Source organism: Peromyscus leucopus, chromosome 4 (assembly GCF_004664715.2).
Source record: "Peromyscus leucopus breed LL Stock chromosome 4, UCI_PerLeu_2.1, whole genome shotgun sequence".
Lineage (NCBI taxonomy): Eukaryota > Metazoa > Chordata > Mammalia > Rodentia > Cricetidae > Peromyscus > Peromyscus leucopus.
In genome coordinates, this window is record NC_051066.1 from 62,539,316 (window position 1) to 62,557,988 (window position 18,673).

Here is an 18,673-nt window from a genome sequence, read left to right on the forward strand (position 1 = left end):
TGAGTGCAGCTTACCGTTTGAGTTACTTGTGGTTCCTGGAGTGTGTGCTCGACCTACAATATGATCAAAATGAGGCCTCTGCAAGTGACACATTAAGTTACATGATGGGCCTAACTTCCCTTCTGGACCAGAGGTGAGTATCTGGGCCCAACCCAGACCCCATCCCTGAGCACCAGCCACCCTGGGAAGACCTGCCCAACTTGACCCCAGGTTCTGGCCACACGGCAGGTCCCCTTCTAGCCCCACTGGGAGGATCCCCTTTTCCAAGCCCCCCGGCAGCCCCTGCAATCTCCATGTCCTGCCCCCACACCCATCTGCCTGAGACCCCAGCCATCTCCTGAGACTTAGAGACCGGCCCCCAGCTCCCATCCTGCTCCCGACCTCCCTTCTGAGACCAGAGACTTCCGGTCAAGATAAGAGCTTCCATCCTGCCCCGAGTTCCCATTTGGACAAGAGAACTCCCATCTGGACAAGAGAGAGAGACTTCCTGAATCTGTCAGCTCTTTCTGAACCAAGTACACTGATAAGACCAAGAAGGAACCACAAGGAGATGGGCAGATGTCAAGGCAGAAGTACATACAACAAAATGAAGAGCAATACAGCATCACCAGAACCTAGCCCGCCTCCAACATCTAGACCTGAACATCAAAAATTGGAAGAAGCAGAAGAAAGTAGCCTTATGAGTAATATCATGAAGAAGGTAGAGGCTTGTGTAGAGGAAAAGTCAAGAAAATTTGAAGAACACTGTAAACAACTAGAGGAAAGGGCAAACAAATTAGAAGAAAACAATAAAGTCCTGCAAGAAAATAATAAAGTCCTGGAAGAAAACAATAAAGTACAGGAAAAAAACAATAAAGTACTGAAAGAAAATCATGAAAAAGCAATGAAACAAATAAAGGAAACAGTCCAAGACCTGAAAAGGGAAATTGAAAAAGTAAAGAAGACACAAACAGAGGGAATGCTGGAAATAAAAAACCTGAGTAAAAGATCGGGAACTTCAGATGCAAGTATAACCAACAGAATGACAGAGAGGGAAGAGAGGATCTCTGGTGTTGAAGATACGGTAGAAGAAATAGATTCATCAGTCAAAGGAAACACTAAAGCCAACGAAGTTATGACCCAAAATGTCCAAGAAATTTGAGACACCATGAAAAGACCAAACCTATGAATAATAGGCATAGAGGAAGGAGAAGAATACCAACTCAAAGGCACAGAAAATATATTCAACAAAATTATAGAAGAAAACTTTCCCAACTTAAAGAAGGAAATGCCTATGAAGATACAAGAAGCCTATAGAACACCAAACAGGCAACCGCCCAAAAAAGTCCCCTCGCCACATAATAATTAAACAACTAAACGTACAGAATAAAGAAAGAATATTAAGAGCAGCAAAGGAAAAAGGCCAAGTGACTTATAAAGACAAATACATCAGAATAACACCTGATTTCTCAATGTAGACTTTCAGAGCCTGAAGGACCTGGACAGATATAATGCAGACAATAAGAGACCATGGATGCCAGCCTAGACTAATATACCCAGCAAAACATTCAATCATCATAGACGGAGTGAACAAGACATTCCAAGACAAAGCCAGATTTAAACAATACTTATCCACAAACCCAGCCCTACAGAAAGCAATAGAAGGAAAATTCCAACCTAAGGAATTTAGATACACCCTCAAAAACACAGGCAATAGATAAAGCCACAACAGTAAACCCCAAAGAAGAGAAGTACACACACACTACCACCAAAAAATAACAGGAATGAACAGATCACTGGTCATTAATATCAATGGAATTAATTCACCTATAAAAAGACACAGGCTTAAAAAAAATGGATACAAAAGCAGGACCCATCTTTCTGCTGCATACAAGAAACATCTCGAATTCAAATATAGACACTACCTAAGAATAAAAGGCTGGGAAAAGACTTTCCAATCAAATGATCATTAGAAGCAAGCTGGGGTACCCATCCTAATATCCAGCAAAATAGACTTCAAACAAATCAATCAAATGAGATCAAGAAGGCAATTATATACTCATCACAGGAAAGATCCACCAAGATGAAGTTTCAATTCTGAACATATATGCCCCAAACACAAGGGCACCCACATATGTAAAAGAAACATTACTAAAGCTTAAACCATATATAAAACCCCACACATTAATAGTGGGAGACTTCGCCACCCCACTTTCACCACTGGACAGATCGCTCAAATTGAAACTTAACAGAGAAATAAAGGACTTAACTGATGTCATGCCTCAAATGGAATTAATCGATATCTACAGAACATTCCATCCTAACAAAAAGAATATACCTTCTTCTCAGCACCCCACAAATGATATAAAATACCTTGGGGAAACACTAACCAAGCAAGTGAAGGACCTATATGACAAGAACTTTAAGTCCCTGAAAAAGAAATTGAAGAAGATGTCAGAAAATGGGAAGCTGTCCCATGTTCATGGATAGTCAGGATTAACATAGCAAAAATAGCAATCTTACCAAAAGCAATCTACAGATTCAATGCAATCCCCATCAAAATAACAGCACAATTCTTCACAGACCTGGAAAGAATAATACTCAATTTCATATGGAAAAACAAAAACCCATGATAGCCTAAAGAATCCTGTACAATTAAACAACCATGAAGGCATCATGTTCCCTGACCTCAATCTCTGCTATAGAGCTACAGTAATAAAAACATCTTGGTACTGGCATAAAAACCGACATGTAGACCAATGGAATCGAATTGAAGACCCTGATATTAATCTGCACACCTTTGTGTTCTAGAGTGATGAGGGACTAAAGAGTGGAAGTGTCTCAGCCCTAGGCCCTAGGTTTCAAAAAGCCAGCTCATGCGCCAAGGACAGGTCCAGGTCCCAATGCCCAGAAGCCTACCAAACAATTCAAGCTCATCAACTGTCGAAATTATTCAGAGGCCTGGTCCAGGGGAGACCTTGCCTTGGAGGAGTTTGGAATGGGGGGTAGATTGGGTGTGAGGGCTGGGGGGTGGGATGAAGGAGGATGGGGGAATCTGTGGCTGATATGTAAAATTAAATTAATTATGAAATAAAAATATTTATAATAAAAAAGAATGGAAGTGACAATAATTAAAATGTATTATATAAATGCATGAAACTGTCAAACATACAAAAGCAGAGCTAAATAAAAAAACACTGTAATTTCATAAAACATAAGCACATGCAATTACAAATGACAGAATGCTTTTTTAAATAGATAATTCCACAAGATCATTTAAAGTCTCTTTTGTACATACTGTACTTTCCCTCTCATGCACCATATGTCTCTTTAGATATAACTTCAGTTCTACAGAGACCAAATCTCCTTGTATTTTTCAATAGGCTTGGCTGTTATGTTTAAAATATAATATCCTCTGAATGAAATCATTCTCCACTAATGCAAGTATAATATATGAGAATTTGATTAGCACCAACATTCAGGTAGTTAAATACACTGAATTTACACAGTTAAATTCAGATAGTTAAGCACACTGGTGCTTGTTGTACATTCGGAAGGAAAGAAGAATAAGTCCACATTAAAACTTGGTTTGACGGATTAATCTTACATGTTACATTTTAAGAAAATGTGCTGAATATTTTTTGCCATGTTCTTTGTAGGGCATCTTTTACATCTTTGTTCCTCAGGCTATAGATCAGGGGATTCAACAAGGGGATGACTAGAGTATAAAATATGGATGATATTTTATCAGTGTCAATGGAATGACTAGATTCAGGTTGTACATACATAAATATCAATGTCCCATAGAACACTGTAACCACTGTGAGGTGGGACCCACAGGTGGAGAAAGCTTTGCGTCTGCCCTCAGCAGAGTTCATCCTGAGAATGGCTATCAGGATGAGCAGGTAGGACATAAGAACAACTGTAAGGGAAGAAATCAAATCAAAAGCTGCAAAGATCATAACTATAAGTTCAACTTCATGTGTATTCGAACAAAGCAAAGATATTAAGGGGATAGCAGTCACAAAAGAAATGATTAATGACATTGTGGCCACAGAAGGATAAAGAGAAAATATTTATGGTGACAACAAGGGACATAAATGTACAGTAAAGGTATGTAATTGTAACTAGGACCCAACATACTTTATGTGACATGATGACAGTGTAGAGCAGAGGCTTACATATGGCCACATAGCGGTCATATGACATTGCAGACAAAATAAAAAGCTCACTGCCAATAAACAGAAGAAAGAAAGCTAACTGTGTAGCACAAAGATAGTAGGAGATTGCATTTTTATCTACAACAAAGTTTACCAACATTTTTGGTCCCACAGTTGTTGAATAAACAAAATCAGTAAAAGCCAAATGTTTAAGGAAGAAGTACATTGGTGTCTGTAGTTTGGCATCTACATTGGTGAGGATGATGATCCCCAAGTTGCCAATCACTGAGATCAGATAGATGATGAGGAATAACCCAAACAATGGGGCCTGCAGCTCAGGATTCTCAGTGATGCCCATTAGGATGAATTCAGTCACCACTGTGAGATTGGGTTTCTCCATTCTTCTTTATCATAAAACCTGTTATTAATAGAAGCAATAGAATACTGAATGTCTTTCATTATTTGTCTTTTGAACAACATCTATAGTGCAAGACTACAAGTAAGAAATATCTGATTTTTCCAACTTAATATTTAAAATGAATACATTTAATCACAGAAATATACAAATAAAGAAACAGAAGCTAATTTGTATTTCTCATTTATGGTGTTTTAATGGAAATCACTTTACTACTTCAAGAGATTTTTAGATAATCCCAATGTAAACATGAAATTACCACTGTCTTCTAAGGGTTTGCAACCAGTTAGTCTGGTAAACACCACATATAGTTCTTGAATTCATCTCCAAACAATATATACCAATAATCCGCATATAATTTTATAAACTTCTATAGTTATATACTTAAATAGTAGATGACAGATAGGAAGATATATATATGTATATATATACATACAAGTATATATACATGCAGACATATACAGATGGTATAAGAGTATAAATGCAGATATGAAGATATAGATAAAAAATTAGAGTAAAACTATGATGAAATATTAAGGCTAAATTGTTAAGTAAATATCTAATGGATATTCATTGCAATGTTGTTCTCCATATGCTTCCATTTCATTTAGTAACAACACTTTTCTCAATAACATCAATGATACACATGCCCATTCTGTTAGATTTTCTAATGACAGGGTAAAGAAAATACACACACATATCTGGAGCAATGTCTTATCAGTAAAAACAAACACTGCTGTGGTAGAGTATGCAAGATAGGTTTCTGGCACTCATGCATAGTTGGTATTTTATAAATATTTATATTTTAAAGCATATAAATTATTCTTTATAATATAGTCATCTAAAATAGTTATAGTAGGTGATGCAAAGTAAGGTGTTGAATATCTTGGTAAATATTGGGCAGATGAATAAAAGTCAGCATACTAATGTATAATATTGTCTTCATGTGAAGAAACAAAGCACTGAATAGATGTACACAGAACTGATACATGTACTTAATAAAAACAAACCTTGCTTTGTACAGTTAATTTTTCATAAAGGTCTATGGCAAGTTCCAAAGATGTCTTTGCAGCATTCTTTGGAAGAATGATTAGGTATTTCAATGTTGAAATGATATTATAAAATCATTCTCAAATATTAATCACATTTGTGTTTTGTATGTGCTTACTGAGGATCAAATCAAGGTGATTGCATATATTTGCCAAGCACTTTATCTCTGGGCAGCATACCCACCTTTGTGCTTTTTAGAAGCATTTAGAAGCAAAGCCTCACTGTGTAGGTCAGGCTGCTCAGGAACCTGTGATCCTTTTATTTACTTTGAGGAGTGCTGGTAATATTACTTTGAAGTTTGTCACAGTATCTGAAAGAGGTATCTTCCACAAATAAATATGTACCCTGCCCTTGCCTTTTGCTGAAAGGTTTGTCAGGATAGAGAAAGGATCACAAACTTCCACCCCTATACAAGATTGATTATTAGTCATTGATATGTGCTGATAAAGGGAAAATCAATTTTCTCTAATGGAGTGGCACTGAGTATATCAACCACCTTCCAGGGCAGGTCTCATACTCAGGAGTAGTTAGTCAACACAAAATGAACTTCATTACTTTTCATGTTCTTATTTTGTTATGGTTTATTGCTTTCTGTCTTTTAAGTTTTTTTTAAGGTTTAAATTTTGGGGTTTGCTTTATTTTTTCTTCTTTCAGAGAGAGAACATAAACCTGGGTAGGCAATGACGTTGGCATGATCTGTGAGGTATTGAGGGAAGGGAAAAAGAAGATAAAAATATATTGTATAAAAACTAAAAAATTATGAAAAATAATAACAAGATAGAAAACAAGGGTACTAGAAAATAACATATCAATTTTCGAATTTTCCCAGTCATTTTCTGATTTACTCCTTGCATGACTGCCATTATGTAGACAATCAATGTTTTTGATTTTCACAATTTATCATGTAACATTCATTAAATGCAATAATATTTTGAGTTGTATTTACATCATTTTACTGGAATATTGTTCTACCAGTATGGGCATTTCCATTATATCTGATGTTTACTTACTTTAGTGTAACAAATCTGATGCACTTCATTGTGGAAGAAATTAGGAGAATGAGGCCATCTGATGAAATTATGGAAAAAGAACCCATAACATTGGTTTTATATAGTGAAGATTTACAAAATTCCCTCTTGGATAGAGAGATACTTTATTTCAAAGGAAAATCCCGAAGCCAAGCCTTTTGGCTCACACCTGTATTTCTAGATTTTGAGACATGGAAACAGTAGTATCAGGAGTTTAAGAGCGTCATTTTTTAATATAGAGAAAGGGATGTAAAACCAGACTGGGCTACATAAGTCCTGTATCAAAAACTAAAAGAAATAAAGGAAGTAAGGAAGGAGTGGAAAAAGGAAAGAAAGATGATTTTGTAGTTTTTTGCAGTTATATATTAATTGTTATTGTCATATGAAAGACAGTATTTTGTGAATGTTTTAATCATTACTGACTGTATTTACAAGATGTGTAGGTAACTAAATAAAATCACAAAATTTTCAACATTATATTTAGAATAGACTTCCTATTGTTTCCACATAAAATGTTACTTAGGTGTTTGAAGATACTTGGTAGTCTACACTGTCCCATCTGAAAACCTTTGTTATATAAATATAGGAAGGATATGCTTTTACAATATTAGAGAAGTATCTTCCAAAATTGCAATGGGAAACTGTTTAAATCTTGCTTTGATGTTTTATATAACAATATATATATATGTTTGCAATAATAATAATATATTATAAAATAAAATCATATACAAGTAATTATGTATAGAAAAGGATGCACATATACTTTACCCTAGTAGTTTTAGATTTTAATAGAATGCAGTATACTATTATTTATTATTTTCCAATTAACCAAATTTAATTTTTAAACCTACAGTCATATCAATGTGTAGACAGATCACTGTACAAAATAAAGAATATTTTATCAATGCCACTAAGGTGATTATTTAAAATTCCCTTAATACAAATAGTTGCTTTTTATATGTCAATATGATGTAGAACATTGGTTTGACATGAATATATCATGCATCATTCTCATCAATGCAGTTACCTATATACATTAAGTGTTAAACTTTTTCGAATTAACTGTAGAAAACTTGTAATTATAATGCTTAACTATTTGAAAGCAAATTAAAATGATTGAATTTCTACTTTGAAAATATTCATATGATTTATTGTTACATCATCTATTTTCATATTTATATGTATCAGATTTTATATCATGTATATAGAAAATTTAATATTTTCTAAGAACAGGTGAAATACGTGTGCTTCAGATTTCTTATCTGCTTTCTCTCTCTAACGTAAATGACAGGGGGGTCTTCTTGTTCAGCCACCAGGGAGTAGGAGTTAAGACAGGAAAGAAATAAAAAAGACAGCAACATTTGATCACAAAGACAGAGCAAACTGTGTCCTTTTCTGAGGGTACTGCTGTCATAAACTACTGCATCCCTTACCTATGATGAAAACTTCTCAGCGACTCTCGCATGCATAAGTTAACACAGAGTATTAGATGCTTGCTTATGAATATTTGTTCAAACTCTAAAGAGTCTCCCCGTGGATGTGTCAGGCAATTTCTTGATTAGCCCACAATGTCAGAATGCTTAATGAAATGTCTAGAGACTGTCCACTAATTGTCTGGAAGAATTTTTATTTCACTTTTAATAAACTAATATTATAAGATGAGTCAACAGATGTCTGGTTTTATCTAAAACTATTTTCATATGAGCTTAAAGAGATGTTCACAGCATCAAATTCATTGTAACTTAATTCTAACTAGTTATGAAATAAAAACAAGTTAAATATCCATTTATAAATGAATTGAAATGTAAAATATATTACATGTAGTCACTGAATATCATCCAGCCTTAAAAATTTATATTCTATAATGTGTAATAATGTGGATGAATCTGAACATGATGCTAAATTGTAGAAAATTGTAGATGGCTACATAGCATACATTTAAGCCATAGTTAAAAGAAAGCTTTCTGAGATTCAAAAAGTAATATCAAGAGATATTACAAAGCACATCCATTTTGTAAGTGCCTCATTTTTTATACATTTATTAGCTGCCTTCCTATCAAAAGAGAGTACTAGTAAGTATTTGAAGAGTGGTCATTCTATGTATGAGGAAGTGGGGGATGGAGAGATGGTGGACCAGTTAAAAGTTCAGGAATGCTCTTACAGAGGTTCTGAGTTCAATCACCAATACCCACTTAGTGGCTCACAACAGCCTGTGACTTAAGTTCGAGAATAATTTGTTGATACTTTCTTCTGGCATCTATGGTCACTGATGTGCACATTATGCACATGAACTCTTGTATTGTGTGAACACACATACACACAAACAAATTAATTGAAATAAACAAATATGGGGAATTAATACTTTGGTTTGGATTTTGAATGCTACTGTACATTTTTCTTTATTTAAAAACTTTATTCATTTTACATGCCAACCAGAGATCCCCCTCTCATTCCTCCTCCTGATGTCTCCCAGCCTCCCCCGACAACCCCAGTCCAGCCCCCATGCCCTCCTCCAAAAGGGTAAGGCCTCCCATGGGGAATCAGCAAATTCTGGTATGTTCAGCTAAGTAAAGTCTAAGCTCCTCTCCTCTGCATCAAGGCTAGAAAGGGGTCCCCCCATAAGGAATAGGCTCCAGAAAGCCAGCTCATGCACCAGGAATAGATCCTATCCCACTGCCAGGGGCCCCTCAAACAGACCAAGCTACACAACTGTCTCTTGCATGCAGAGGGCCTACTCAGGTCCCCTGCAGCTTCTACAGCTGTCATTCTAAAGTTTGTTGACTTCCTAAGAGCTTCTATATTTTCTAGTTCTGTAGATTTTCCCATTATGATCTTGACCCCCTCCCCCCCTTGCTCACATAATCTCTCTTCCCTCTCTTCAACTGGAGAACTCGGCCTGGTGCTTGGCTGTGGATCTCTGCATCTGCTTCCATCAGTTACTGGATGAAGGATCCTCTATGATGACAGTTAAGAGTATTCACCAATCTGATTACCAGGGTAGGCCAGCTCAGGCACCTTCTCCACTACTGCTAGTAGTTGAAGCTGAAGTCATCCTTGGGGATTCCTGGGAATTTCCCTAGCATCAGTTTTCTCTCTATCCCCATGTCTCTTTCTATCAAGATATCTCTTTCATTGCTCTCCCACTCTGTCCTTGTCCCAGCTCTACCATCCCATTATTTTATGTTCTCTCATCCCCCATCCCCTCCACCCCCAGTTTACCCATGGAGATCTCATCTGTTTCCCCTTCCCAACATAATCCATGTATCCCTTTTAGGTTCCTCCTTGTTACCTAGCTTCTCTGTAGCTGTGGGTTGTAGTCTGATTATCCTTTGATTTACATCCAGTATCCATTTATGAATGAGTACATATCATGTCTGTCTTTCTGAGTCTAGGTTACCTCACTCAGGATATTTTCTAGTTCCATCCATTTGCCTGCAAATTTCATGATGTCATTTATTTTTACAGCTGAGGAATACTCCATTGTGCATATGTACTACATTTTCTTTATCCATTCTTTGGTTGAGGGGCATCTATGTTGTTTCTAGGTTCTGAATTTTAGGAGTAATGCTGCTATGGGCATAGTTGAGCAAGTGTCCTTGTGGTATGATTGAGCATCCCCTGGGTATATCTCCAAGAGGACATTTTAAAATGAACTTTTCTCACTTAGTATGTTTTATTTAGGGAAATTTCCATCTAGATTTACTGTCCATTATTTAAATGATTTGATTTTAACCATTGCCTTTTGGAGTCCTTTTTATTATGGACTACATCTGTTTCTAAATTTTATGGGTGGCAAATATTTTATCCCACACTTTAGATCAGCAGTTCTCAATATGTGGGTCAGGACCCTTTGAGTCAAATGGTGCTTTCACAGGAGTTGCCCCACACCATCAGAAAACAGATATTTACATCATTATTTAATTTATAACAGTAGTAAAACTTATGGTTATGAATCAGCAATGGAAGTAATTTTATGGTATGAAAAGGTCACAGCATTAGGAAGGTTGAGAACCACTGCTCTAGATTTACATTACAATCTGAAGTTTTTTCTTTTAATTATTATGAACTTTTTAGTTTGATTTAATCACATTCACATACTTGTGCTTAACGCTTGATGTTTAAAAGTCTCCATGGTTTTCTTTTATAGTTCTCCAGTATTTTCCATGTGCCACTCTGGTCATTTCATAGGTTGAGGCGTTCTCTCTGTGTGAGTCTTAAACAATTCTGAATTCACTTTCATTGTTAGTAAAACACAGTTTTCTACTTTTATTAGCATGAATATAGACATTCTATTTTCTGAGGAGGGTTTTTGGATATATTGTTCAATGTAATTCCCACTGTCATTCTAGGTTGTAAATCCGTGTGTACAATCATAAATTCATTGGCTATACCAGGTGAATGGGTTGGTCTTTAGGCTCTACAAGTCTCTTCTGTCTCCATTTATGCCTTTATTCTTATAACTTTATAGTATTTTATAGATTCCGTCAATTTAATGGATTTTCTTTAACCTTAATACTCAAGATGACTTTTGCTGTGTTTTCTTGTTTTATGGTTCAGAGAGCATGGTCCAAATGTTTTGTTTTGTTTTGTTTTTCTTTCTTTTTTTGTGATTAAGGTATCTTTTATTTGAGGATAACATTGAATTTGATGATCATTGTTGCTATATGCGGGGTTGACAGTGCTGTAGGAGTGAGCATAGCTGCCTACCTGGAACAATTAATATGTTAATTTTTCCAGTCCATGAATATTGTACACAGTTTTATTTTAAAGCCACTTCATTTCCTCACACAAATGTTTTGGCTTTTCCATTGTAAAGATTGTCTATTATTTTAGATTTCAATTATTTTGTTCTTAGGTATATTGCTTCTTACAGTTATGGTAAATGAAATTAATTTCTTCTCAATCATTTAAAGGAAATTGCTATTGTTATGGAAGAATCCTACTGAATTTTGTATGATTTTTTAATCTTGCAACTTTTCTGAATTTGTTTAATAGTTCCAACAATTGTCTGACGTAGCTCTAAAAATCTGTACCCCTAAAAGTACAGTGGAAATGATGTGAAAAAATAGAGCCTTAATCTCATAGGATATGATTAACTTTAATTTGTAATTGCAAACTTGTGTCAGTGTAGCTATGACTTTTATGCTCAGAAGTATACTGGAACTGTGTCCAGTTTTTCCATCTTCTTATACATCATACACATATGATATTTTTCATATAATATATTATGATCACTGTTCCCTCACCCTCAAGTCCTCACAGATCCTCCCCATGTCCTCACCCACCAAACCCCAAGTCTATTGTCTCCTTTTCTTTAGAAAACAGGAAAACAAACAAAACTATCTTTTTTTCTCTCTTGAGAAAACAAACAGGCAAAAAATAAAGCAAACAGACCGAAAAAATAAATAGCAAAAGGACCTAAGAAACATGCACTCACATGTGCGTGCACGCCTGCGTGCACACACACACACACACACACACACACACACACACACACACACAGAGAGAGAGAGAGACAGAGAGAGAGAGAGAGCATAATAAACTTGAAATCATAATAAATAAGCAAAACAATAAAATTAAAAATGTATCCAAACAAAGCAATATGAGAAATAAAACTATAAATACAGTATTGAGTTTCTTTCATGTTTGGCATCTACTGCTGAGCATGGGGCTTATCCTTAAGTGTGGATAACATCCCCATTACGAAAAAAAATTCCATTAGAAAAAAAAGCTATTGTTTTCTTCGTGTGCAGATGTCAATTGGAGATAGTACTTTGGTTAAGGATGGGGAATGGAGTCTACTTAACACTCTCATAACTTGGACCCTGTGTGACCTGAACCTGTGCAAGCACTATATATGCTTCTACAGCTTCTGGGAGTTCATATGTGTATCAATCCTGTTGTGTTTTGAATTTATAGTCTCCTTGTAGTCATCCACCTTCTCCAGCTCTTACAATTTTTCTGCCTCCTCTTATCCATAGCACTGTAAACCCTGAGTGGATGAGTTTGATAAAGATATCCAAGTTAAGACTGAGTGTTTCAAAATATCTGTCTGCCTGTTGTCCAGTTGTGAGTCTTTGCATTTGCTCCCATCTGCAACAAAAGGGAGCTTATCTGATGCTGAGTGAGGAAGGCATTGATCAATGAGTATGGCAGAACATCATTAGGAGTCATTTTATTGTTTCCTTCAGCAGGATGATAATGTATGTTTTTCCCCCATACATAGATGTATCTAATTCTGTATGGATTGTAAGCTTATTATACAGTTCCATAAATAAACAACTTTATTTGTCTTCTGATATTTTATGTGTACCAGGAAAGAACTCTAACATTTAATGGATTCATTTATCAACCTTTGTGATAAATTTTCCATGATGAATCATAGATATCTGTCAGTTCATGTAGGAATACATTTGCACACACACGGATAGTCCTTATCTGTCTGTCATTACATCATGATGGGCATCAATGACCGATGAAATATTGGTCTTTGAAAAATGAACCATATAAATATTACTGAAGAAAACTTTCTTATGTAAAACAGAGACACTGTGGAAGGAATTTAGGATGAGAAGTGATTTTATTTGTACATATTTCTAGATGCTGCTTGAAATTAATAATGTCAGTTTAGTAAAACACTTTTTCAGTTTGTTTATATTTTATATGAATGAATGTTTGCTTTGTGTGTGTATACACATCATATATGAGTCTGAATCCTGCAGAGGTCATAAGAGTGCATGGTGTACCCTGGAATAGGAGTGCTAAGGGTTTGGGGACACTATATAAGTGCTGGAAACTAATTCTTTGGTTCCTTCAAGAGCAGCACATACTCTTAACCTCTGACCTAATTCTCAGTTTGAAAAATATTGTTTAGTCACATAAGGCATACTTGAAATAGTCATTCAGTATGTAACAAACAAACAGAAATAATTGAGGGCTAAAAAAGGGAAAACTACTAGTCCTCACAAGCTCTAATTTTAAGTTGTTTGGTAAGGAACTATATATAATAGTGCTTAGGGGAACAACAATTTCTTGGTACCTATTAGTTTATCATATATAAGTAATATTTTTCAGTTTTTGAATACAGCAATAGCATTACAATTTTGAATGTCAAGTCATATATGTTACTTATGAGAACTAATATGGGATATGCCTTTTGTAAATACTTTAGTAGTTAACAACACATACATTCTTTTTCCTAATTTATGCATTTATTATGCTTTTATATTTTATACATATCCAATTTCATTGTTACTTCTTATTCTCAAAAATATAGCTAATGAAACTTCCTTTTAAATATCTGAAACATTTCCCAAAGAATGATTACACAGATATTTTCTGGATTCAAGGTACCTAGCGCTGATTTTTTATGAGGTCAAACTTACTTTTGATACTAATTTCCAGTATTAAGTCTGTCTTAATCACTAACTCTTATTCGGTGCTTTCTTGTATGTGTAACTTAAAATTCATAGATTCATTGTTAAAACACCAACCTAAAATTGCATGTTTCATTTTTTCATGTATTGTTGGTTTTTCCAGTATTTTACATATTATCTCATAGTAATTTTTGTAATAAACAGACGTAGAATTAGGGACTATATTTATTACAGGCATTTTAATGAGCTATACAAACTGTACTTTTTAGCAACTAAAACTTATAATCACCTACAGAAATTAATTTGCTGAAATATTTTGTTGTTGTTGTTTTTGAGATAGGGTCTATGCAGCCCTGTCTGTTGTGCAGCTCACTGTGTAGACCAGGCCGGCTTAGAACACATAGAGGTCTGCATTCCTCTGTCTATCAAATTCTGAGATCAAAGGCATGTGCCACTATGTCCAACTTAAAATAACTTAAAATTATACTTATTTAAATATTTTGATGTGCTCACTAAAACCAATACTAACAATTCATTTATTTCTTCTTTACATACTTTTCCTCAGAAAGTACAATATTTTATTATATACAGATGAATAAACAGCTAAAATTTAACTATTCAATATTGTAGGGCTAAATAAAAGATCAACTATACATATTTTGGCAATGTCTATCCATTGTGGAAATATCCATATGCACCCAACCCAAATGATTTCCTTGCTCCAGTAGATTGATCCTCTCCCATGAACTTATGGGGAACACTAATTATACTTTGTGAGGTATTTAAATATATATATATTTAAATATATATATATATATACATATATTAGATATATATATTAGATGTATATTATATGTATAACAATATATATAACAACATTAGTTTGAAAAGAAGGTATGAATATGAAAGAGAGTAAGAAGGGGTAAATGACAGGTTTGGAGTGGGGAAAGAAGGTGGAAATGATGTAATCATATTATAATCTCAAAAATATGTAATCAAAAGAAATCTAAAATAAGAAGGTGATATGTTGTGGGATATGGGAGGAGGGAGGGAGGAGATATAGATTTCTTTGTATACACATATGAAATTCTAAAGAATAAAGAAAAAATAAAACCTATGTGCTTTTAGTATTTCAGTAAATAGTTTCTCTAATGTATGTGTCTAAAATGATTTTATTGAATGAATGATCACATACTAAGGAAATATATCAATATGACCATGATCAAAATAAAACACCAAATTATAAACATTAGAAATTGTATAATAGGTTGTAGTATTATAGAGGAAGTGATGGAATGGATGCTGAGTGTGAAGATGTTACAAGTTTGTACATGAATATTTAATCTACCTAATTTTCTTTAGACATAGCATAGTTCAAAAAAAAAGAGTCCATCTGTTAGCTTCATATGGGTTAATTATCAAATAAAAAATAATGCAAAACCCAGTATAAAGACAGAATGAAGTTTATGGATGAAACAAAACATATCAGTCTTAAGACGATCCACATACATACTTATTGAAAGGGATCTTATGAAAGAACTGAATGACGAAACAACTATGAATTTTAAATAAGAATCACTTAAATTTAGAGAAGTCAAGTAACAATAGTGCTAAAAAGTCAGTAAGAATCTAGTTCAAACTGTTGATAAATCATGATCTATCCTAAGGCAGAATGTGAGTACATTAGATAAACATAGTAATGGTGGACCCACTTGTGCACAGACATGCCATGAGTTATTCAAGAACAGATGTTGCTGAATCTCTCAGTTGCTGACTAGCCAAATATTTAGGGTGAACAGTTTTATATATAAAAGAACACTGAGAAAATAGGGGGCACATTTAAATTTATCATGAGGAAGGAGTACTTGAACATTTTTTCATGAATGACTTTAACCATGAGTTGCAATTAGCAGTTCTCAGGTCATAATCAAATTTGATCGTAAGATATCCATATCAATGAATTTTAGCCTAAAACAGAAAGTCTTAATTTACAAAAAGCAGAAACACAGATACGAACACATAATAGAATGAACCCTGCAAATTTCACTGTAATGATAAAAATGCCACACAGTTCATGACCTCTTTGGTTTCCCCAAGCATCATAGGACTCAGTAACACATATTTGGGATACGTTGACCCTCAACCCAAAATTACTCTCTACAGACTGTACTCAAGTCCTATTATTAAAATTCTTACTTTGATGAATTTCTTTTGATGAATTTCTAAGAAGTCTTATTAAATAAGAAACACAGAACCAAATCCATGGGTAATAGGCAAAGAGATCAGAGAAATAGCGAATAGCCACTCATTTACCTTATCTTAATACCACACTGTAGCTTTCCAAGAGACAGCGTCATCCTGTCAAACCTGTGTTTTTATTGCCTTCCTGTTCTGCCTTCTCCTTGTCTCTAAGCCCAGCCACATTACTGCCTTGTCACTGCCTGTCTATACAGATCTCCAGGTCGCTATGGTAGGTACTGGGATTAAAGGCATGTGTCACCATTCTTGGCTGTGTTCTTGACCACAAAGAGACTCTGCCTGCTATGTGATCAGATTAAGGGCATGTGCTACCACCGCCTGACTTCTGTTTATGGCTCGCTATGACTTCTGATCTCCAGAAAAATTTATTTATTAACATACAAATAAAATATCCCATTTCAGCACAAATAAAATATCACTACTCTTTTCCTTGAGGGAAAGCAAAACCTTTTTTTTCTTTTCTTCCTTAATATAGTTATAATAAATAAAGTTGTTTTAGTACTAAGACTCAAGTAAATGATCTATATATTGAGCCTATTCATGTTTGGGATGAAGAAAACAATGTATGTTTACATTTAAAGCAGATTTTTATGGCTATTATTGTATGCAGCTTTTAAGAAAAAATGTTGGCTATCTTTTTCCAGGTTCTTTCTATGGCATCTTTTACATCTTTATTCCTCAAGCTATAGATTAAGGGATTCAACATTGGGATAACAAGAGTGTAAAATATGGAAGACACTTTATCAGTTTCAAATGATTGACTGGACTTGGGCTGCACATACATGAATATCAAAGTCCCATAGAAGACAGTGACCACAGTCAGGTGGGACCCACAGGTTGAAAAAGCCTTGCGCCTCCCCTCAGGAGATTTCATCCTCAGAATGGCTATGAAGATAAGCAGGTAAGACACAAGTACAACCAGTAGAGAAGAAATCAAATCAAAAGTTGCAAAGAACCTAATTATCAATTCAACCTCAAGTGTGTTTGAACAGAGCAAAGATATCAAGGGGATACAGTCACAGAAGAAATGATTGATGATATTGTGTCCACAGAAGGATAAAGTGAATATCCTTAGGGTGACAACTAGAGACACAAATACACTGTACAGATATGGGATTGCCACCAGCACCCAACATATTCTTTGTGACATGATAGCCATGTAGAGCAGAGGGTTACATATAGCCACATAGCGGTCATAGGACATGGCAGACAGGATAAATAGTTCACAAGTAATAAAAAGAAGAAAGAAGGCTAGCTGTGTACCACAAAGATAATAGGAAACTGAACTATGCTCTGTAACAAAATTCAGTAACATTTTGGGTCCCACAGCTGTAGAATATCCAAGGTCAGTGAGAGCCAGATGTCCTAGAAAAAAGTACATGGGTGTTTGCAGCCTGGAGTCCACCTTAGTGAGGAGGATGATGCCTACATTGCCCACTGCAGAGATGAGATAGACAATGAGGAGCAACACAAATAGTGGGGTCTGCAGCTCAGGTCGGTCAGTGATGCCTTTCAGAATGAATTCAGTCAGCACTGTGAGATTCCCTTTCTCCATGCAGGTGTATTTCAGATTCTGTTCTGGATAGAAAAAATCCTGTAGTCAAAAGATTTGAGACATTGTCACTTTCAAGCCATTTACTATGTAAATTTCTTCTAGAAATGTTATCTATTGAAAGTTTAATACAGAATATTTTTAAATGAATGTACATCTTATTTACATACAGCAAAGTATAAATGATAGAGAGGGCTTTGTTTTTCATATAATGCATCTTCCTAATTAAAATTCATTCAGTGATTCAGATATTTCATTTACATAAATTTGGAGTTGAAATATTATCGGCAATGAATTGTTTAAAAACTGTCAAAGTTTAAACACACCACACTGTATACAACTTCCAGCCACTAGCAATATCCATTGTTACTTTATAAGAATTTAATAAAAGGAGAATGTGAGGAAGGAAGGAAGGAAGGAAGGAAGGAAGGAAGGAAGGAAGGAAGGAAGGAAGGAAGGAAGGAAGGAAATCAGAAGAAAGCACAGAAGAAATAAGGGAATGGAAGGAGGAAAAGAGGAAGGATACAAAAGAAAGGAGGAAGAAAGGATGGAAGAAATGAGAGAGATGATAGGTGTAAAAGATGATAGATTGGTGTAATAGGCAGGTATATTAGGTAACATGATGGAGATCCAGATATAGATGGTACAAATACATAAAATAATTAAAAATAAATATTAGACTCTTCAGGGTTAGGTAAGTGGACAGTGAATTATTACCATAATAATATTTTCATATTTTTACACAATCATGAAATAGTGACAATCAATACATCCAATATTACCAAGTATACTACAATTTCAGACTCTGATTTCATAATGCAAATTGTGAAAATTAGTATATTAATCATCATTTC

At 34.8% G+C, this 18,673-nt stretch overlaps 1 protein-coding gene and 1 pseudogene across 1 annotated transcript; both read right to left on the reverse strand.

Annotated features, from left to right (window-relative positions):
• Positions 1-3,596: 3,596 nt before the first annotated feature.
• On the reverse strand, positions 3,597-4,539 carry LOC114685053 (annotated as a pseudogene).
• Positions 4,540-16,880: 12,341 nt separating this feature from the next.
• LOC114685056 (olfactory receptor 8K3-like) lies at positions 16,881-17,822 on the reverse strand. Its single transcript, XM_028859654.1, has one exon. The coding sequence runs from the start codon at positions 17,820-17,822 to the stop codon at positions 16,881-16,883; it is 942 nt and encodes a 313-aa protein (XP_028715487.1).
• Between the last annotated feature and the right edge of the window lie 851 nt (positions 17,823-18,673).